At 59.3% G+C, this 21734-nt stretch overlaps 1 protein-coding gene across 1 annotated transcript in view; it reads left to right on the top strand.

Annotated features, from left to right (window-relative positions):
- Positions 1-432: 432 nt before the first annotated feature.
- The window catches only part of LAMC3 (laminin subunit gamma 3), a 56462-nt gene continuing 35160 nt past the window's right edge, over positions 433-21734 (top strand). Inside the window, exons 1-4 of the mRNA XM_047829977.1 lie at positions 433-1151; positions 14716-15020; positions 18211-18341; positions 20434-20600. Coding sequence (XP_047685933.1) covers positions 779-1151; positions 14716-15020; positions 18211-18341; positions 20434-20600 — 976 coding nt within the window. The 5' untranslated portion in view covers positions 433-778. The remainder of the gene's footprint in view (positions 1152-14715; positions 15021-18210; positions 18342-20433; positions 20601-21734) is intronic.

Consider the following 21734-nt stretch of genomic DNA (forward strand, 5'->3'; position numbering starts at 1 on the left):
CGGAGCGGAAGTCAGTGGCCCAACCAACTGAGCCACCCAGGCGCCCCTCGTGATTTACTAATTTTAATGAACGCAGAGCAAATGGGGAGAGTGGGGGGAGGGGCACAGGGAAGGTCCCTCGGAGGTGATACTTGTGATGACACCAAGTACCCTTGGTCACAAACATCAGGTTAGAATCTCTGCTTTGAGAGCAAACAGAAGTCAGCAGCTGAAGCACTTTGAAGAGTTAATGGGGAGGCGGAACCGTGGGGAACCATCCCACGAATCGGCCTTGGGTGACTTTGTTTTTCATGGGAAAAACCGGGACAACAAGACCCTCATGCCCCGCCTCCCACCCCAGGGCTCAAAAGACACTGGGGGGCGGTTCCCATGTTACGAGCAGCCACTGAAATCTCACAAGGAGCCGAAACGATCTCGCGTCTTTACCAATCCCATTTTGCAGACGAGGACGGTGAGGCTCCAAGAGGCCGGGATCGCGCCGCAGGGTCGGAAAGCAGCTCGGGCACTCCCGGGCACGTCCACCAGGTGGGGGTGAGCGCCCAGCGACGGAGCGGCCGGGGAGGTGGGGGTGCCGCCCTCTCCACCCCCACCCCTCCCCACCCCTCTCCACCCGTCTCCACCCCTCCCCTCCCCACCCCACGCCTCTCCACCCCTCCCCACCCTGCCGTGGGTCCCGCCCGCCGCGGGAGGCGGGTCCGCGCCCACCGCAGCTCGGCCGGCCGGGCGGGCAGAACCGGGCGCGCACGGCGGCGAGCGCGGGGCGTCGGTGCCCTTGGCCATGGCGGCTGCGGCGGTCCTGCTGGGCCTGGCGCTCCTGGCGCCGCGGGCGGCCGGCGCGGGCATGGGCGCGTGTTACGACGGCGCGGGGCGCCCGCAGCGCTGCCTGCCGGTGTTCGAGAACGCGGCGTTCGGCCGGCGCGCCGAGGCCTCGCACACGTGCGGCCGCCCGCCCGAGGACTTCTGCCCCCACGTGGGCGCGCCGGGCGCGGGGGCGCAGTGCCAGCGCTGCGACGCCGACGACCCCCAGCTTCACCACGACGCCTCCTACCTCACCGACTTCCACAGCCAGGACGACAGCACCTGGTGGCAGAGCCCGTCCATGGCCTTCGGCGTACAGTACCCCACCTCGGTCAACATCACCCTCCGTCTGGGTAAGCGCCGGCTCGCCCCCGGGCTGCCGTCCGTCCGTCTGTCCGTCCGTCCGTCGGGGTGCTGCGCGCCCCGGGCTGGCTGTAGAAGCCAGCTACGGGGGCCTCAGGACCGGGGCCTGTGTCCCCACCCCAGCCTCCCGGTAGCTGGAAGGGTGGACTGATGGGTGCCCCTCGGGGCTGGCAGGGGAGGGAAGGCACCCCGGAGCCCTTTTTTACAGAGGGGTGGATCTGGATGCAAGGAAGGTGCCCAATAATGGTTGTCCCTCCTAGACCCAGAGCTTTGTGGGTAGAGGGGGGACCCACCCAAGGGGGTGGACTAGGCTGCTCTCTAGGGCAGGAGGTCGGTCATCTGGTGGATTTGGGGGGGGGGGAATCATGAAGCCCTGAGGCTGTGTGTGGTCCTGGATGTATTTGGGGGGATGGGAGGGGCCAAGGCATTCACCTCCAGGAAGGTTTAGCCTCTGAACGGAGCCAAGCTTCACCTTGCTGTTGGGTGGCTGGACTTGATCGCAAGGCTGCCTGCCCCACCCATGCCTCCCGCCGTTCAGCCGCCCCACCCCCCTCCCCCAGAGCCAGAGCACAAGAGCTCTCAGATCCTTGGGCTCAGCTGCCCCAGTCTGGACCCAGTCCTTCGATTCCCACTCCTATGGCGTTCAGGAATGGGAATATCCCCTCCCCCTTCAAGTCTAGCCTGATCCAGATCCTCCTTGGGCCCAGGTACTGAGCTAGGCACCTCAACTGTTGGGGGGGGGGGGGGGGAGGAGGGGAGAGCACTGGTTCATACTCCCTTGTCTATGGGTTTGAAATCTCCCCAAGCTTTGAAAATTCAAGTATTTTTAGGACTCTTTTTGGCTGCTAAACCTGACCTGAGGCTATTTATAGACCTTATTTATCCTGGAGTGAATATTCATACATTTTGTGAAATCTCATTCAAGTACAGCCTGTGGGGGTAAACCCAGCGGGGAGTGTTCACACAGTCGCGGTGTAAGGACTGCATTATCTCCCTAAACCCTCAAAAAATTCTGAATTCCAAAACACATCCCCAGCCAAGCGGTGTGGATAAGCGGTTATGGGAGAGTATCCCCAGTTTTCAGAGGAGAAGACTGAGGCTCAGAGAGGTTAAGTGTTTTGCCCAAAGACACACAGCTACGGAATGTCTGGAAAGGAGCGTCCATGTATATCCAAGGTCTGACCGTAAATTCCTTTGTACGAGCTCCACCCTGAAACAGAATTGGCTCTGCCTAGCCCTGGGTGACAGCATCTTGGGGAGGGCTGGGAAATGATCTGGGAGTGACGTGGGGGATGGGGACGACAGTGAGCCCCTCAGCAGAGCGGGCCAGTTGTTGCTTGCCACCCCACGGAGTTCGTTATCTGGGGCCTCGTCACCTTGCACCGGCCCCGTCAGGACTGCTAGATGGGGCTTCTCGATGGGACGGCGGCGGGGTCTGTCCCCAGGCGGGTGACAGGAAACCAGCGTGGGGAGGGAGTCTGGGGGAGCTGGCTGGCTGGAGCTGGCAGAACCCCAAGGCCACAGGGGAAGGAATCTGGAACAGGGTGGGGGCCGTGGGGGAGACACGCTGTTCCGTCACCGAGGGTGGGGGGTTGGCTGATGTGTTACATGTGTCATTGGAACAGGGGGGGCGGGCAAGGGGCTCAGCCCGGGCTGGGACAAAGTGGGAGGGCGGGAAGCGTCCCGGGTTTGGATTTGGGGGCAGTTCCCGTTGGCCGAGCGCTTGTGTGCGAGGCCCTGTGCTTGGCCGTGTGACCTTGATGAGCTGTGTGGGGAACCCTTAGCAGCAGGGAACTTCACACTCACGTCCACACACGTCTGCTCACACCCAGATACCTGTCCACACACGCACACGCGGACGCTCATGCACTCATACACGCTCTCACCCGCTCACTCTCACCCACTCGTGCCCACATGCTCGCCCCCACACATCTACTCGCCCGCACGTTCACACACACACACACACACACACACACACACACACACACCCCTTCCCCTGAGCCAGTGTCGTGTCAATTGGTACAACACCAGGCATATGGGGGGTTTGCGGAGGCGCTTAAAGAATAAAGAAGGAGGGGCGTCGGTTGAGCGTCCGACTTCGGCTCAGGTCACGATCTCACGGTCCGTGAGTTCGAGCCCCGCGTCGGGCTCTGTGCTGACAGCTCAGAGCCTGGAGCCTGTTTCAGATTCTGTGTCTCTCTCTCTCTGCCCCTCCCCCGTTCATGCTCTGTCTCTCTCTGTCTCAAAAATAAATAAACGTTAAAAAAAAAAAAAAAAGAATAAAGAAGGAAGCCTGAATGAATGGCGCCTTGGCCTCCTGGGTCCTGTGCCCCTGGGCCCAGCCGCTCAGGGCTCTCATTTGTCCGCTCTCAGAGACAGAACAGAGTAGAAGTCACAGAACGAGCTTTGGACTCGGGCACAGCCCAGCCGCTCACCGGGCAAATGCGGCCACATCTTTGAGTTCACACCGTCCCCTGCACGACGGGGCTAAGCCGGGCTGCCTCCCAGCCGCCTGGGCGCGTTCTGTGAGCTCCGGTCGGCCACGTACTTGCAGGAGCCATGACAGTCCTTGTGTGTGGCCGGTGTCACTCTGCTGAGAACAGCTCAGGGCTGAGGTTCCCCCCCACCCCCGGGGGTGACCTCTGCCCAAGGGACTGAGAAATGCTTGCCAGGCTGGCTCCCGAAAGATGTCCTGACTCCGGGCCCTGTGGACGCGCCGGGGGCGCCAGGGCCCCCGCCGCGGCCCCAGACTGAGCCTGTTTTGGGTTCCGTTCAAGTTTGGTTTGCGCCATGCTGAGCTGCGGATTGCATAATATCGGGGTTTTCAGGGTGTCCCCAGTGGAGGCCTCCAACCTCTCCTCCCGGCGCCCAGGCCACCTCTGGGGGCTCTATCCCCCCCCCAACCCGCTTGGGGCTCCTGGGAGGGGAGAATGGGTGGATGGCTCTGGCCTGGGGCCCCCAGAGGGAGTGGGGTGAGGGGCAGGGGAGGGAGGGGAGGGCCGGTCAGCCCCGGGATGGAGGTCGCTGCTTTCCCAGCCCCCTGTGAGCTTGCAGACATCTGTTCCAAATCCCAGAGTCACTAAGCCGAGCCTTCCTGTCTGGGATGAAAGGCAGCAGCAGGGTCTGGCGGCTCCTAGCCCTCCACCCAGGCCGAGGGAAGCAGGCAGGCTGGGGCGGGGGCGGGGGGGTGGGGGGAGGGTGTTAGGGGGAGGTGCATGGTCCCCGGGGATAAGAGACACTATTCGGGAGGCTCCCACCTAGTGCTAAGAGCCCCAGCCCAGCCTGAACTCCTTTACAGGCAGGGAAACTGAGGCCCTGAATGTCAAGTTAGTTGTCCAGGGTCATGGAGCCAGTAAATGGCAGACCCTGGGATCCCGGCCAGGCTGTGCTGCCCTCGGGAACCATAAGCGGCCAAGTCAGGCAGGTGTGAGCCTTGGCTTTTGGCAGGGGAGAGGGGGAGTCTCCCTCCTAGCTTGGACACCCTCGAGTCCCCAAGCAGACGAGCTCTGAGCCCTCAAGAGGGGGCGGTTGCAGGAATAAGGCGGGTGGGCTTTGCCTGATCCCTCTCCAGCCTCAGGTCCGACTGCCGGTGGACAGGCTTTCTCCACACATTCGGTCAGTTGGCTGGCCGTTTACCGAGCCTGGGCTGTCCTGGCCTTGGGGTCCTGTCTGCCGGAGGATGACGCTGATGAGGATTTATGCTCTGGGAATACACGTGGAGTTAGCCGGCCTCGCCGAGACCTAAAGGGTGACAGGAGCTGACGAAAGAGCAAAGGACATTTCAGGTCAAGGGGACAGCACAGGGGAGCCAGGAGACCGCTCCGTGTGTTCTTGGACCCAGTGTCCTGGCTGGCCGGAGTGGAGGGGACAAGGAGACGGGGGGGCCGGGCCTGGGTGGGGGCTGGATGTCAGGAGGACCCTGCCGGCCCCTGCGGAGCCCTGAAGCCAGCTGTGTCTCCTGAGTTTTGGCCGCCTTGCGTCTTCCTGTCGAGGGGGAGGCCGTGTTTGTGTTGGCTGGGGCCAGTTCCGGGTGGGGGGTGGGGGCAAGCCCTCCTTCCGTCTCCCTGGAGGTTCTGGCTGAAACGCTGGGCTCTATGCAGGTCAGGGGTCAAGGCAGCAGCCTTGGTTTGCCTCCACCCACGGAAGCACCAGCCCCTGGGCCCACGGCCGACCCAGGGTTTGCAGGAGTGGGCTCAACGGAGCTCCTCCTGTGTGCCAGGCCCCGTGCCGGGCCCTTGGGATGCGGCAGCGGACGAGCCATTGTCTGCCCCGCTCAGCTTAGAGGTGCCCTCCTCCAGGCCGCCCCCCGCCCTTGCCCCTTCGCAGGAGACCGCGCTGCTCTGAGGTGTGGGCTTGTGTCGATCACTGGCTCTGAGATGCAGAGGGAATGCCTGTTGTCACAGCTGCACCACGACCCTTGGCACAGACCCCCCGTGCAGGGGGGGCTCGGTAACTATCGGTCGGGTGAATGAATGGAACAGCAGCTAACATTCGGTCATGTACATGCTGCCTGCGTGGAACTGTTCCAGGCGCTTTGCAGGCCTTTGCTCCTAAGCCCTGTTATTATGATGCCCATTCTGCCCACCCTCCCCTCCCAAAAAAAATAGGAAAGGAAGGCGAGGCAGTGCGTTCGAGTCACTTGCCCGGTTCACCCGAGGGAGGTTAGAGGTTAGGTATTTTGCCCAAGGCCGCAGGGCAGGTAAGTAAGTGGTGGAGGCCAGTGTGAACCCCGGCACATCACGGCCATGCCACGTTTCCTCGCTGGGAACAGGGAAGGCGAGCGCTTGGATGCGTGAGTGCCTGACTTCCCGGCAGTGTAGACCCATCCCGAACGCCTAAGCTTGTGGCATTCACAAGGGCCCCAGCCCTCCTCGTGGCCTTACTCCGGCCACCTCACCCTCCCGTCCCCCGCCCTCCCGCATCTCCACGCCAGCCCTGCCCCCAGGAATGTTCTGGCCGCGCCTACCAGAATCGCAGTGGACATTCGGGCCTCCCCCTGCACCTGTCTCATGGTCTCCCACCTGAGCGCCCTTGACTGGGCAATTTGAACATCGTCCTGAATGTCGGCCCCCGGGTGTCACACCGGCCTCAAGCCTCGGGTCCCAAAGTAAAGGCAGTCGCGTTCACGGCAGCATGCGTCACAACAGCCAGACTGGAAGCCACCCAAGTGTCCGTGGACAGTGGAATGAATACGTGAAGCGTGGTATAGACGCGCAGTGGACTGTTATTCAGCCTTGAACAGGAAGGAGATTCTGACACCTGCCACAACAGGGCTGAACCTGGGGGACGACGCTGAGTGACATAAGCCAGACACAGAAGGACAAAGGCTGTGTGAGTTCGCTTGTCTGAGGCCCCTAGAATAGCCTAATTCATAAAGACAGAAGGTAGAAGTGTGGGCACCAGGGGCTGGGAGGGGGAGGGAGCGGAGAGCAGTCTACGGGGTGAGGACTCTCAGCTCAGGAAGATGAAAAGAATTCTAGATGGGGCGGGGGGATGGCTGCACAACAGTGTGAATATACTTACCCCTGGTGAACCGTGTGCTTAAAGATGGTTAAGACGCCAACGTTTATGTGCATTTCCAAGCACAAAGTCAAGGCATTCTCCCAGCTCTCCAGGCACCAGAGCAAGAAACTTGGGTGTCAGCTGTAATTCTTCCCTCCCTCCCTGGACTTCAAGCATCGACCAGAATTCTGGAGCGTTCTCTGGGATATCCTTCGTGCTTGCTCTCCTCTCCGTCATTTTCACCCAGCCCCCACCCCCGCCATCAGCCCCGCCATCACTTTCTTGCAGTGGTCTTGAACGCCCTGCAAATGTGTGGTTTGTTCATTTCAGCCGCATCTCAGATCAGACTGGACCTCGGGATCCTTCTTAACACAAAGCCCCAAGCAATAATCCGCGAGACGTAAAGCTTTTGCTCTTCCCAGGGTTAGACAACATGCTTGATGGTCTCGATCCATAGTTAGGGTTTAGACCCTTGGTCCAAAGAGGAGACAACTGTGACAGGCCCAGCCCTCAGTCAGCCGGGCTCTCATGGTGCCTGGCATTGTGGTCGTGGGGATTCCTCGCAGGACCCACTGAGCCCCAAATTGCCAAGAGCCCGGGTGGAGAGGAAGCCGGGAACGGTGGATGACCATGAAATGGGGCCAAGTGAATCCCCCCTACCCCGTCCCCACTCCCGAGGCTGGGAGCAGCTCTCCCCACCTGGTTCTCATGCCCACAGTGGGCTGGGCAGCTTCGCCCACACATTCCCAGCTCCGCTCCCCACCCTGCCCTCTCCGGTCCCACCCCCCGGGCCACTGCTTCCCAGATGGCTCCAATTAAACGGCTTTGTTTTGTTTCCACTTTCCCAAAATAAGCCTCTCTGTTCCGAGCTCATTCTGCTTGGTCAGTGCCGGATGCGGGCCGGTTGGTTTGGGGACTGCCCTGGTGTCAGTCCTGATGGGCTTCATGTCCTAGCTGGCTGGAGGGGACATGGCTTGGTGCTCGTGGTGCCGGTCTGGGCAGCCTCCGCGGTCGTCGTGGGTACCCGCGCCCCTTTCCCGGACAGCCCCTTCTGTCCGAGCACCCGCAGATTACTGAACAGGTGGCGGCCTCGTTCGGGGCAGTGACTCTGGGGACAGACGAACCCGCAGTCGAGTAGAGAGAGACTCAGCTATTTTCTGCGTGAGGTGGGGCGAGTCCCTTTCTCCTGCCCAGGCCTCAGGCTCCTTGTTAGTAAAACACGTGCAGTGATGAAACTGGGGATCTCAGCCGTACAGTGTGAGTAAAGCATGGAGCATGGTGCCCGGCATACAGGAGGTGCTCACTAAATGCTGGCTGTTGTTAAACAGACACGTCCAGGGGTCGCGGCTTGCGATATCCGTGGCCTTGTCAGGCCTGCCTGTCTCAACTCACTCACTGGATCATAAACTCCTTGAAGGTATAAATGATGCTTTGTCTTTACCTGCTCATATGGCACGCATTTATTGAGCACCTACTGTGTACCGGGCACTGTGCTCAGCTCTAAGGATTCCCATCCCCTGCCCCGAGAGGGTCACAGACTAGTGGGAGAGATGGGCAGGTCTTTCCAGAACAGGATAAAGAAGCCCAGGGAGGCTGAGGGAGCACTGATGAGCCATCCAAACCCACAGCTCTAGGGGTGAGTAGCCATCGGCCGGGGATGGTGGGAAGAAGGGCATTCCACCTCAGGCTGCGGTTGGGGCATGTGGTCAGTCGGCTGAGCCAGAGGGATGAACAGAGGGAGCAGAGGGATGCAGGGGAGCCAGCCAGGTAAGGAGCCGAGAGAACAGCATGCAGGCAGAGGGAACAGCATATTGGGCTGCTAGGAGGTGAGATCTGTGTGCTCCCAAGCAGTGTCGTCCCCAGTGAAGGGTTGCGGATGACATTCTGGCCCAGTTTTCCTGAAGGGGACACACCTCTCCTAACCACCCTGAAGCCTCGTCATCCCCTGGAGCTCGCAAGGGTGCGGGCTAAAGCTGCACGTTTAATTCTTGTCGCTGTTTAGAAGATCGCGGGGCCGCTTCCTTCCCCAGCCTTCGGGTTGTCTTTGGCAGAAACCTTTTCATCACAAAGCTGGGATTAAGTTGTTTTTCTTGGCCCTTCTAATTAACTCTTGTAACAGAAAGTCCCTGCCGAGTCTCTGTGATGTTCCTGTGTCTCCTCTCACCTCCCGGCCTGGCAAGGAAGAGGAAAAACCGTGATGTTTCCTAGTGCGTGATGTTTCCCCCTCGCATGAGATCCCAGTGACTGCCTTTTTCCAATCACGCTTCTAGCTGCCAGCTACCTTTTAAGTGGCTCCAGGCTCCCCTCCCGCGAGGTGTCTGGCTGCTAGATGTTTACGGAGGAGTCTGGGCCGTCAGACCCGCAGCCGCCTCCACCCAGCGTGCTTCCGTGAAAGCCACATCTGGGCTAAGTCCCTGCCTGGTCCCGAAGCCTGAAGCCTACCCGGCACAGAAGCAGCCACCAGACGCTCACTCGGTTTGCGACACATGCTTTCTTCTCAGGCACTTGGAGTTAGGATGCCCAGCTGTGCTGTAGCAGAACTTTGAAAAACATTTTGAGGGGGCGCCTGGGTGGCGCAGTCGGTTAAGCGTCCGACTTCAGCCAGGTCACGATCTCGCGGTCCGTGAGTTCGAGCCCCACGTCAGGCTCTGGGCTGATGGCTCGGAGCCTGGAGCCTGTTTCCGATTCTGTGTCTCCCTCTCTCTCTGCCCCTCCCCGTTCATGCTCTGTCTCTCTCTGTCCCAAAAATAAATAAACGTTGAAAAAAAAATTAAAAAAAAAAAACCAAAACATTTTGAAACAGAACACGGCAAGGTGGTTGCTTTGCAAAAAAAAAAAAAATTTTATGTGTTTTCTCCAATTTTTAAATTAGACCAAGCTTTTTTAAAAAAAATTTTATTATTAAAAAATGTTTTTTAATGTTTATTTATTGTTGAGAGAGAGAGAGACAGAATGTGAGCTGGGGAAGGGCAGAGAGAGAGGGACACACAGATTCCGAAGCAGGCTCCAGGCTCCGAGCTGTCAGCACGGAGCCCGACGCGGGGCTCGAACTCACGAACCGTGAGATCGCGACCTGAGCCGAAGTCGGACGTTTAACAGAAGGAGCCACCCAGGCGCCCCTAGAGCAAGCTTTGCGAGAGAAAATCAGGAAAATGTAGAACAGTTAAAAAGGAGAACAGTCACTCACAGCCCTCTGGCCTGAGGACGGCCACACTTAACTCGTCTGATGTCTCTCTCTCCTGCCTGTTCTTTGGGGGATTTTAAAATGCAATCTGAGGGGCGCCTGGGTGGTGCAGTCGGTTAAGCGTCCGACTTCAGCCAGGTCACGATCTCGCGGTCCGTGAGTTCGAGCCCCGCGTCAGGCTCTGGGCTGATGGCTCAGAGCCTGGAGCCTGCTTCCGATGCTGTGTCTCCCTCTCTCTCTGCCCCTCCCCTGTTCATGCTCTGTCTCTCTCTGTCCCAAAAATTTAAAAAAATAAAAATAAAAAAAATAAAAATAAAAATAAAATGCAATCTGAGAATTCTGAGCATATGATTCCGTGTCTTACTAGTCAACATTTTGGCTTAAACTTTTCCCCGTGTATTACAAGCTCACTGTCAGCTGTTTCTATGGCTTCGGTCACCCTGCGAAATGACATCGCGTCGTTTATTGGGCCCTGACGGTTCCCGTTTGTCTCCCGTTCTAAGAAACGCCTGGATGAACGTTTTCATGCGTTGAGGCTCCTTTTCTTGTTTGAATTCCCCAAAGCGGGATGATTTTCCCAGAGGCAAGGGCTATTTTCATGGCTCCGCATCCCATCCGTCCCACCAAACTGCCTTCTCAAAGAGCTTGTGTATGTAGATACGTTCCCCACCCTTTCTTTTATTGTGCCGAATACACACGACAAGCACATCTGTGTTGTTGTGCGACCGTCACCGCCGTGTGTCAGTTTCTGCTAAACTGAAAGTCTGTCCCCGTTGTATGCTGACCCCTCGCCACGCCTCCCCCGACCCCAGCTTCTGGCCCCCACCGCCCTCCTTCCCGTGTCTATGAACTTGACGGCTCATATCTGGTGGAATCATAGTATTTGTCTTTGGGTGACTGGCGTATCTCACTCAGCATGATGTCCTCAGGGTCCGTCCAAGTTGTAATTAACGTGTGTGAGGATTTCCTTCCTTTTCAAGGTGGCATAATGTTGGTGTGGACCGACCACGCTTTGTTTATCCGTCACCCACTGGTGGACACGCGGGTTTTCTTTTTACCTTCTGGCTATTGTGAATCGTGCCGCTGTGAGTTCGGTGTGCAGATATCTGTTTGAATCCATGCTTTCCGTTCTTTGGGATATATACCCACATCGCTGGATCGTACGGAAATTTCTGTCGTGAGTACTTTTGCGTAGCGAGTACCCCACTGTACGTTCCCGTAAACCACGCACGAGGTTCCAGTTTCTCCACGTCCTCGCCAACACCTGTTAATGTGTGTTTTTTCCCCTCTAATTGTGGCCATCCTAATGGATGTGAGGTCCCATTCTTAAAAATAGATGTAACAGCTTTAGGGAGATATAATTCATCATATAATTCACCCATTTGTTAAATTTTTTTAATGGTTATTTATTTTTGAGAGAGAGAGAGAGAGAGAGAGAGAGAAAGAGACACAGAGTGTGAGCAGGGGAGGGGCAGAGAGAGAAGGAGACCCAGAATCAGAAGCAGGCTCCAGGCTCCGAGCTGTCACCGCAGAGCCCGATGCGGGGCTCAAACCCCTGAACCATGAGATCGTGACCCGAGCGGAACCGACTCCGCCGACTGAGCCACCCAGGCGCCCCTCAACCCACCCATTTGAACTGTACAATTCAGGGGCGCCTGGGTGACTCAGTTGGTTCAGCGTCCAACTCTTGATCTCAGCTCAGGTCTTGACCTCAGGGTCGTGAGTTCAAGCCCCACACTGGGCTCCGTGCCGGGTATGAAGCCTCCTTAAAAAATATGTAAATGACATAAAGTGTGCAGGTCAGTGGCTTTTAGTCTGTTCATAGAGAGGCGTACCCATCCCCACCGTCACTCTGGGAGCATTTCAGCACCCCTAAAAGAAAACGCTGTACCCATTCGCAGTGTCCCCCAGTCTCCACTTCTCCCCCTCCACGCTGACAACCATAAATCTACTCTCTGCCTTTGCCTATTCAGGACATTCAGTGTAAGGGGAATCTTACAGCGTGTTGTCTTTTGTGATTAGCCTCTTTCATTTACCGTACCGTTTCTGAGGCTTCTCCACGTCACGGCGTATTATCAGAACGTCATTTCCCTCTGTTACCGAGTCATGTTCCATTGTGTGACACGCCACATTTTATTGATTCGTTTATCAGCTGGCAAACATTTGAGTCGTTTCCACTCTTTGGCTGTCATGAGTAATGCTGCGGTGAACATCGTGCGCGTTTGTGTAGACACGTGTTTTCATTTTGCTGGGGTACACGCCCAGGGGTGGGACGGCTGCGTCATACGGTATTTCCGTGTTACCCTTCTGAGGACCCATCAGGCTGTCCTTCCGCAGCAGCCGCCATCTTGCATTGCCACCAGCCGTGTGGGAGGGTCCCAGTGTCTCCAGCCCTTCGTCACCGCTTGTTACTATCGGTGTTGATTATCGCCTTCCCAGTGCGTGTGGTCACTCGTTATGGTTTTGCTTTGCGTGTCCCTGACGGCTGGTGACGTTGAGCCTCTGCTCATGTGCTTATTGGCCATTTGCATATCTTTGGAGAAATGTGTTTACATCCTTTGCCCCCTTTTTTGTAAATTGGGCTATTTGATTTTTTTATGGTTGAGTTGTAAGGATCGCTTACGTATTCTAGGTAAATCCCTTATCAGATATAAAACTGGCAAATATCTTCTCCCATCCTGTGGGTTTCCGTTTTCTCAAGTGTCTTCAGAAACACAGACGCTTTTGACTTTGCTCAAGTCCACTGTGTCCATTTTTGCTTCTGTCACTTGTGCTTATGGTGTCACATCTAAGAAGCCTTTGCCCAGCCCAAGTCACAAAGATGTGCCGCTGTGTTTTCTTCTAAGAGTTTTATAGTTTTAGCACTTACATGGGACCAACGTGTATCTTTTTTTATGTTTATTTTTTTTTTTTTTGAGAGAGAGAGAGAGAGTGCGCATGAGCAGGGGAGGGGCAGAGAGAGAATCTCAAGCAGTGCAGACCCTGACGCAGGGCTTGAACCCACGGAGCATGAGATCATGACCTTAGCCTAAACCGAAGAGTCAGACGCTCAACCGACTGAGCCATCGGGGCGCCCCCATAGGACCAACGTATTTAAGCAGAGGACTGTAGTGATGTCTCCTCGGTGGGGAAGACTGCAGGATGCCAGGCGGGCCTCTCGGAGCATCTGGGACCCCCGGGCAGAGGGAAGAAAGCAGATTTGGGAAGGAAGAGAGGACACACTCGTGTTCCCCCGGGGGTGGGTGGCCACCAGCGACGGTAGGACCTGTGGCCATTTGTCCATCTGTTTATACGTGCGTAGACCCTCCTGGGTGCCTGCCGGGTGTTGGCGCTTTGCGAGGCACTGGGGTGGCCAAGTTTAAAAAAGACAGGGCATGTGCTAGTCTTGAGCTCTATCCAGTGAGGGATGCAGGTTGGTGAGATGAGCAGGGAGAGACAGAGCACGTCGTAGTCAATGTGATACCCAGGTATTGTGTGGTGACCCCCTCCCTAGCGGGGGGGGGGGGGGGATGTGCGGTGGGGGGTGGCTAAATGTAGGAAGGCTCTGTCAGGAGGGGCACCCGTGTGGAGGCCTGTAGGAAGGGAGTGGTGAGCACGTGGCGACATCTGGGCAGCAGGGAAATCACCTTCGAAATCAGCCCTTGAGTTCCCGCCTGTTTTGCACTTACACACGCACTTGGTTTAGAGGGGCCAATGCTCAGTGAACTGTGGAGGCCGCCGCCCCCTCCCGCAACTCACCCAGCCCGGCCCCCTGCCCCAGAAGTGAGTTCTGTCCCCTCCTTCCTATCCCCCAGCAGTACTTGGTTCTTCTGTGCTTAGCACTGCTCGCTGACCCCCCCCCCCCCCTGCACCGAGGACAGATGAACACGTAGGGACCCTTCCCTCCCTGCCCCCTCGGCACCCCACTCACAGCCCTCCTGCCCATCCCGGCCTCCAGTACAGCGCGGAGTCATTGTGGGAGGTCTGGATTCATCGTTGTGGGTACTCCTGGGGCACGATGGTGGGAACTGGGCAGGGCGGGGGCCGAGGCGCGAAGCTTGAAGCCCCCCATCTTGGTGTCGGCAGCGTGGGAGAGGGGAGCAGGGCTAAAGCTGGTGGGGGAGGAGGCAGTGGGGGAGGGGATGAGCAGGGGGGCCAAGGAGCAGCCCAGGAGCGTGACCTAGGAGGGTGGGCTGCGTGGAGGCCTGGGGGCTCCCCCCCGCCCCCCAGGAAGTAAGACAAGGCCGGGTCCCCTGGCTGTGGCCACGGAGGGCCGTCGGTGAGGTAGCTTTGCAGGAGCAGTTTCTGTGGAGCGGCCCACAGAAGCTGAATTGCAGTGGACTGGGGCCTGAGTTGGGAGTTGAGGCCATGGGGCCAAGCAGATGTAGACTTCTCTAGAGAAATTTGGGCCAGAAGAGAAGTTCGATGGACACTGGAAGAAGAGAGGGACCTGGAGGGTGGCATTAGGGTTCGAGGGAGTCGGGACATGGTCTGGGGAGGAATGAGCCCAAAGGCACAGGTGGAAGGGTTGGTTCTCCTGGGGTGTAGCAAAAGAAATAACTTTCTGATGGTCAAGTAGGCTTCTGCAGAATGTGGCAACGTCCCATTGCTGGAGCTATTTGGACAAGAAGGGTTGGCTGCTCCTCGGGGGTGTCGTAATGCAGCTTCTTGCGCAGGGAGGCAAGTTGGCCTGAGTAAGGGACAGCAGATGCCTAGGAAGTATGCCAGAATTGTGCTCTCTGCTCAGCGCCCCTGGCAGACGTCGCGTCTCCGTCGTGGCCCAACCCACCCGAGGTCGTTTACACAGCCTTGCGCTGCTGCTCTCCCTGGACGGGGACCGCGACCCTCCCTTCCCTTCCGGAAAACGGGCCCGTGTCTTCCTGCCGCAGGGAAAGCCTACGAGATCACCTACGTGAGGCTGAAGTTCCACACCAGTCGCCCCGAGAGCTTTGCCATCTACAAGCGCACCCACGCGGCCAGCCCGTGGGAACCCTACCAGTACTATAGTGCCTCCTGCCAAAGAACCTACGGCAGGCCCGAGGGCCACTACCTGCGCCCCGGTGAGGACGAGCGCGTGGCCTTCTGCACCTCCGAGTTCAGCGACATCTCCCCGCTGAGCGGGGGCAACGTGGCCTTCTCCACCCTGGAGGGCCGGCCCAGCGCTTACAACTTCGAGGAGAGCCCCGTGTTGCAGGTCAGAGAGGAGCAGGGCTTGGGCTGCAGGGGGGATGCCCAGGCCCGGGGGGGGGGGGGGGGGGGGCGGGCACACGGGAAAGTGGGAAATAAAAGGACACAGGGGCACCTGGGTGGCTCAGTCGGTGAAGCATCCGACTCTCGGTTTCGGCTCAGGTCATGATCCCGCGGATCGTGAGTTCGAGCCCCGCACCGGGCTCCGTGCTGACAGTGTAGAGCCTGCTTGGGATTCTCTGTCTCCCTCTCTCTCTGCCCCTCCCCTGCTCGCTCTGTCTCTCTGTCTCTCTGTCTCTCTCAAAAGTAAATAAGCAGTAAAAAATATTTTTGAATTAAAAACAAAAAAGAAAGAAAAACAAAAACGTGGAAAGAACACGAATTTGGGAACCATGGAGTCCCGGTTCTGTGCTCTCCAGAAGATTCTGCAGTGACAGAAGTGGTCTCCAACTGTACCATCCAATGGCAGCCGCTAGCCACATGTCTACAGAGCACTTGAAATGAGACTAGCCTGACCGAGGAACTGAATTCTAAGTCTTATTTCATGTTAATGAATTTAATTGAAAGAGCCTCGTGTAGACGGTCAACTATACCGTGGTCAGCACAGTGCTTGGCACGTAAGAGGTGCTCAGTCTCGCTCTGAAGGTAATTCTCGTCCTCATGGCGAGGGATAGCAGGCCCGTAGCTGTGTCCGTTCACCCAGGACCCCCCCACCCCCAACCGCCCCGCCCTCCTGGACGTCCACACCCCCCCTCAGGTTGGTGGCTGTCCCAGTATTGGCACCCACGCATGTCCATGGTCCTGTGTGGCCCTGACCTTTCACCTACAGACGCGGTGGCCTGCTCGATGTTTGCGGGCGTTGGACAGCCCTCCAGTCCCTTCCCTGAGCTTTCTGTGCTGAGGAAACACTGCTGGCCCTTCCCCCCGCCGACAGATCCAGAACATTCCTTTTGCCGGTCAGAGATAACAAGGGGGCCAGGGTTAGCATCCTGTTTCTTTCTAGAGGGAACACGTAGGCCCAGAAAGGAGCCGTGTCCCTGCCCTGGCTGCCCAGCCCAAGAGGACATGGAATCGGCTGGCTCAAGTCCCTAAGACCACCCTCAGGTTCAGTGGTTCGCTTGAAGGGCTCCCAGAATGCGGGACAGCCGCTAAGCACCCAGTGACGAGAGGCGCCCGGGGCAGGGTCCGGGAGGGACCTCTCCCGTACAGTCGTGGGGACGGCACTTACTTCCCCCAGCAGCGATGCGACTGCACAGAGTACTGCCACCCAGGGAGACTCGGGTTACCCGGGACTCCAGGGTTTTTTCTGGGGGTCGGTCCCATAGACGCGGCCAACCGCCTCCCGCTCCCCCAGAGGTCAGCCTGAGCTTGTGTGGCCCGAGGCACCCCCATAAACCAGTTGTTAGCAGAGACTATCTGGAGTGGCCCAAGACCCCAGGCGAACAGAGACATTCTTATCAAGCAGGGCATTCTGGGGGCTTAGAGATGATCTCCCAGGAGCCGGGGCAAAGGCCAGACCTCTGTTTGGGCAAGGCTAATCATAACGGGACAGAATCGCATGCCCAGATGCCCAAGCTCTGCTTACCTCGTGAAAAACGTTCTTATGTCATCATCGTGATTCTGTGTAAAATGAATTTCTTCTGCCCGAGGCTCCACGTTCTGTAGATTACAAATTATTAGCCAAGGTCATCTGAAGACAAGCAGGGGGCTGGGCCCCTGTTCCTGTGTCCCAGCCATCACGCCGGAGCAGAGGCTCAGGCTGACTCCCTTCCCTGACATGTTGTCTTGTGTGGGCTGGACGTTGTCCCCGACGGAGAAGCAACCTCTTCGGAAAGCCGTCACCGCCCCCCCCCCCCCCCCCCCCCCCCCCGCTGCTCCCAGGTGGACACCAGGGTCGGAGAAGGACAACGAAAGGCAAGCTCACGTTGCCCTTTTGGCCCGTCCTCCCCTCTGGGCACATCTGGGATGGTGCTTCCTCTGAGGATTGGAGCATTTGGGGGCGGGAAGTAAGGAAGGATGTGTCTGCATGCCTGCTGGGTCTTGGGTCCCTCTGTTCCCCATAAGGGACCAAGGACCTTGGAGAGAAGGCTGACTTGGCACATTTGGGCCAGATCCCTGAATGCACACTGACATTGGCAAAGTGGTTCGTGGAGTGATGGGCACTTACAGACTCCGCTCAGTGCTGAGGCTCCCACTGAAGTCTTCCAGTGAGAGACCCTCCCTCTCTCCCCAGCAGAAACATCCTTGGGCAGAGACCCTGGGTCCCAGGCAGCGGGCTGGCAAGCGGCTGAGCTCGGGGGGGCCGGGGGCAGCGGAGACCCGCCGGGCCGCGTCACGCTGGGGCCCGAAGACAGACTTTGCCAGGAGTTCGTTTCTGCCCTGATGGGCCTGATTGCTAAACCAGGAGCTCCTGGGCTGAATTAAAATGTTGATTAAAATTCAGCCGGAGCTGCCTCTGTGTACCTCTGATTATAACAGCAGGCGGATGAAAATGTCAGCCTTCACGTGGGCTCTCCCCCACCTCCCTGCCAGGCTCTTCTAGGGAGACGGTGTCATTCAGCGATCAGCTAGTATTTACTGAGTACGGCTACGTGCCAGGCAGAGCCTGGGGGCTGGGGGTGCCGGGAGCACAAGGGGCCCCAAGTCCCTGCTCTCGCAGCGCTCACATTCTGGTGGGACAGATGTCACCTGGGGCAGGTGTCTTGCCTGGGGGAGCCTGAGCATAGGAGAACCCTAGAAGCTAGGACCTGCCCCACATCCGGTGGACAAGAAGGGCCCTGGGACACGTCCTCCCTCCGCCAACCTCTAGGATGGGGCTGCAGAAGCCGCTGGAAGGCGTTAAGTGAGCTGCACGACAAGTTACAGGATGGGCTGCTTCGCCCCTGCCCAGCCACCCCCCCACCCCCCACCCCAGCACCTCAGCCACTTACTGAGCATGTGCTGGACTCTGTGCCCTGCTGCTGACGCTGGCCGGCCTCCTCCTCCAGACTGGCAGGACCCCAAAGCCCACACTCCTTACTTCCACACTGTTCTTGGAGTTTGTCTAAGCTTGGCTCGTCCCTGGGTCCCAGGAGACCCCCCCCCCCCCCCGGGCAGCTGGCTGGACCTTCAGGCAGAACAGGGTGAAAGTAAATACCCAGGGGCCCGCTGATGCCTTCCCTCCTCCCCAACCTTGTTCCCCACCCCCACCCCCCCAGGAGTGGGTCACCAGCACCGAGCTACTCGTCTCCCTGGACCGGCTCAACACGTTCGGGGATGACATCTTCAAGGACCCCAAGGTGTTGCAGTCCTATTACTATGCCGTGTCTGACTTCTCCGTGGGCGGCAGGTAGGTGGAAGGCAGCTTGGCGGGGCCCCAGGACCCTGGCCACGGGGCACAAGGTAACGACCATGAGGGAGTCACCCGGGGGCTGCTGTGCGGGGTAGAGAAACCCCTTGAGATGCCTCTGGGCATCTGGGGAGACAGAGGAAGCAGGATCCTGGTCCTCTGGACCCGGCATTCGAGGCCTTGGTGGCCCAGCTGCCTCCCAATACCTGCTTTTCTCCCATCAGCTATGTTTCCACCACCACGCGCAGGACCTTCCAGACCTTTGCACCTGCTGTTCCCTCTGCGAGCAGATGCTTGCCTTATGTGTGTCCCCTCTCTGCCGGGGGAACTGCCGGGCTCTGCCGTCTGGGCCCTCGGTGCCGGCTCCTGCTCTGGTGATCGGTACCTGCTCTGGTTTGTCTAAGCATCTCCCCTCTCTGAGAAGCAGGGCAGAGGCCTCGTCTCTCTCAGCATTCTCGGCCTGTCGCCCCTGCGGCCGCGGGTACGGATCCGGGGGAGACGCAAAGGGTGTCTTTGGCATGAAAGCTCAGGGGCTTCCTTCCTGGAAAGGGACGAGAGAGACAGAGGTGTTCCTGCCCCAACGTCAAGGGGGTGCCGGACAGCAACCAGATTACTCTCTCCGACACACAGCACGCTCCAGAATAACGGGAACGGGGGCCCGGGCAGGGCATGCTGGCGGTCAGGGAGACTGCTGCGTAGACGGGGGGCCCGGCCAAGGTTGGGGGAGGCCGGCATCCAGGGCGGAAGGGCCCAGCGTGTGCCAGCCCGGGAGGCGAGGCCGGAAGATGGTCGGGGCCGTGGGCCGAGTTCATTCACGTGCCGCAGGCCGCGGGGTGCTCTCGAAGGATTTGGCCAGGGTGGCCACGGGGCTTTAAAAGGCCCCAGCCCCCCCCCCAGCCCCACCCCCGACATTGCGTGGGGACGGAGAAGAGAGAGAGAGAAGACGCGCGCGCGATGTTAGAAAGTGGCCGTGGGAGGGAGGCCGAGTAAGGCAGGGAGGAGCAGCATGTGGGTCCACGAGGTATTTAGGATAGGAAGTCCGCGTGCTCTGGGGGGGCGGGGGGGATGGCCCATGTGGGGGGGAAAACAAGGGCTTCTGTAGTTCAGGGATGCTTGGGGGCGTTGAGAGAGGTGGAGAAGTCCAGGAAGGGGACGCGAGCCCCGGCCTGTGCAGGGCTGGGCTGGGAGCGAAGGGGCGGTGGGGGTGTCCGGGAGGGCCCCTCTGTTCCTCCTCCCCCGTCACCCCTGCACTTGATTCGGGTCAAACCACCCCGGGGGAGGGGCTCTCCAAGGATGGCGGGCGGTGGCGAGCTCCAGCGCCTGCTGTCAGGGGGCTTCAGGCCAGAGAACATCTGGGTCCCAGCTGCCAGAGCCGGACCACCCTCGGGCCTGCAGCTGGCCGGGGGGCAGGTGGGCCAGCGGCATCCCACCCACAACGGCCTACAGGAATTTCACTCCTTCCCTTGGAGTCCGAGAGCTTCATGGGGGAGGGCGGTGTCTGCAGACCCCCGGGGGGACGCGGGGGGTCTCTTGTCCCAAGACTGAGGATCCTTGTCTCTCGAGACTCGTATCCACGTCACCCCCGCCAGAAATGCTGGACCGTTACCTGCCTCCCCTGGGCTCCCATGGAGGAAACAATGCCCTGTGCCCACCCCACGCCCTGTGTCCCCAAAGTAAAAAAACAAAACAAAACACTGGGGGTGCAAGCAATGGTCAGCGATTTCTTCATACCCACTGAGGGCAGAGCCTGGAACACAGCTTATGGGAGCCACCAAGTGGCCATGGTGTGGCGTCCAGGAGCCCGGAGTCTGCACACCGTAGGACAGGGCTCCATTTCCGCCTCTGCTGCTTAGCGTCCGTGACTTCATGGCCTGTGCCTCAGTTCCCCCATCTGTTAAGTGGGGGTAATAAAAGCGGATGGAAGGGGTTCGTCTGCGTGCCGTCAGCCCTCCGTTACTGCCGACCCCGGGCACGCGGCCGAGGTTCCCTAAAGCTCCGTCACTGAGCACAGGACCGGGGGCTCGTCTGAATGCCTGGCGGTGAACCCCTTGCCTTCTGCTGTTTCTGGACCCCCTGCCCCGTGTGTCCCCAGGTGCCAGTGCCACGGACATGCCAGCGAGTGCGGGCCCGAGGAGGCGGGCCGGCTGGCCTGCAGGTGCCAGCACAACACCACGGGCGTCGACTGCGAGCGCTGTCTGCCCTTCTTCCAGGACCGCCCGTGGGCCCGGGGCACCGCTGAGGCCGCCAACGAGTGTGTGCGTGAGTGTCCTGGGGCTTTGGGCCGCGGCACAGACTCCCCGAGACCCCGCAGTGGGGGCTGCTCCGGACACCAGCCCCCACGTCCCTGCGGGGATCAGGGGAGGCTGGGAGAGAGCTGGAGGGGACGTTTGTTCCTCGGCCCTCCCCCAAACCAAATCCCCCAGTAGAGGCTGCGGTCAGAGGGCTGGGAGGCCCCCCGACTGTGCCTTTGTTTCAGCTGCTCTAGCCGCAGCTGCTAATCAAAGCCAGAAGGCCCCGGGTCCTGGGGGGGATGAGAGGGGGGCGCCGACCTGCCCCCCAGCCTCTCCCACGGCCCCCCAGGCAGCCTTTGATCTCTCAGTCCCCGTGCGATGTGGCTCTGACCACCTAACCTCAGGGACAGGCTGGAGACGATGGGGCCGTCCTACCTTCTCCAGGGACGCGGGGCTGCCCACGGCCTGCTTGGGATGACCCATCACAGTCCGTCCCCGCCCGGCAGGCTGGCCCATCCCAGCTTCCCACTGTCCCCAAGCCCTGCCCTGCCTCCCAGAGAGTCATCTGAGTTGCTTCAGGCCCTCTGTGCGGAGCTGGCCATCCTGGGGCTGCCGGAGCTGGGGCGGGGAGGGGACGGCCTGGTCCAGGAACAGGGCACTGGCTGCAGGAGCTTCCCAGGGGCCACTGGCCCTGCTAGGTTTCTGCTGCCCTCACTGGCCTGGGGTCACCCGCCCTCACCCCACCAAGGAGTCCTCCCTGGGGCCAAAGGCAGCTGTGCCGGCCGGCTCCCCCGTTCTGAGCCCGAGTCTGTCTCCATGGTGGGGACACAAAAAGCCAGACCCCTTCTCCTGCCGTGTCCTCGTCCTCTCTGCCAGCAGCCTGGAAGCCGGGGACTTCGGACTGACCCCCCGCACCCAGTGCAGGCCGCCCTGAGCTCGGCCTCATCCCTGACCCTCTAGCCCACCTGATTGTGTCTTTCTACGCAGCCTGGTCCACGCCCCATCACCCCTCCCACCCCAACTCTGGGCCCGAAGCTCCAGCTTCTCTGCCCCCCAGCTCCTGTGTAACCCTCCCAAAGCCTGCCTTGCTGCAAGTGAAGTCCACTGACCGTGGCCGCCTGGCCTCCCCGGATCATGCTCTGCTGACCTCTTGACCTCACAG

This window comes from Prionailurus viverrinus, chromosome D4 (assembly GCF_022837055.1).
Source record: "Prionailurus viverrinus isolate Anna chromosome D4, UM_Priviv_1.0, whole genome shotgun sequence".
NCBI lineage: Eukaryota > Metazoa > Chordata > Mammalia > Carnivora > Felidae > Prionailurus > Prionailurus viverrinus.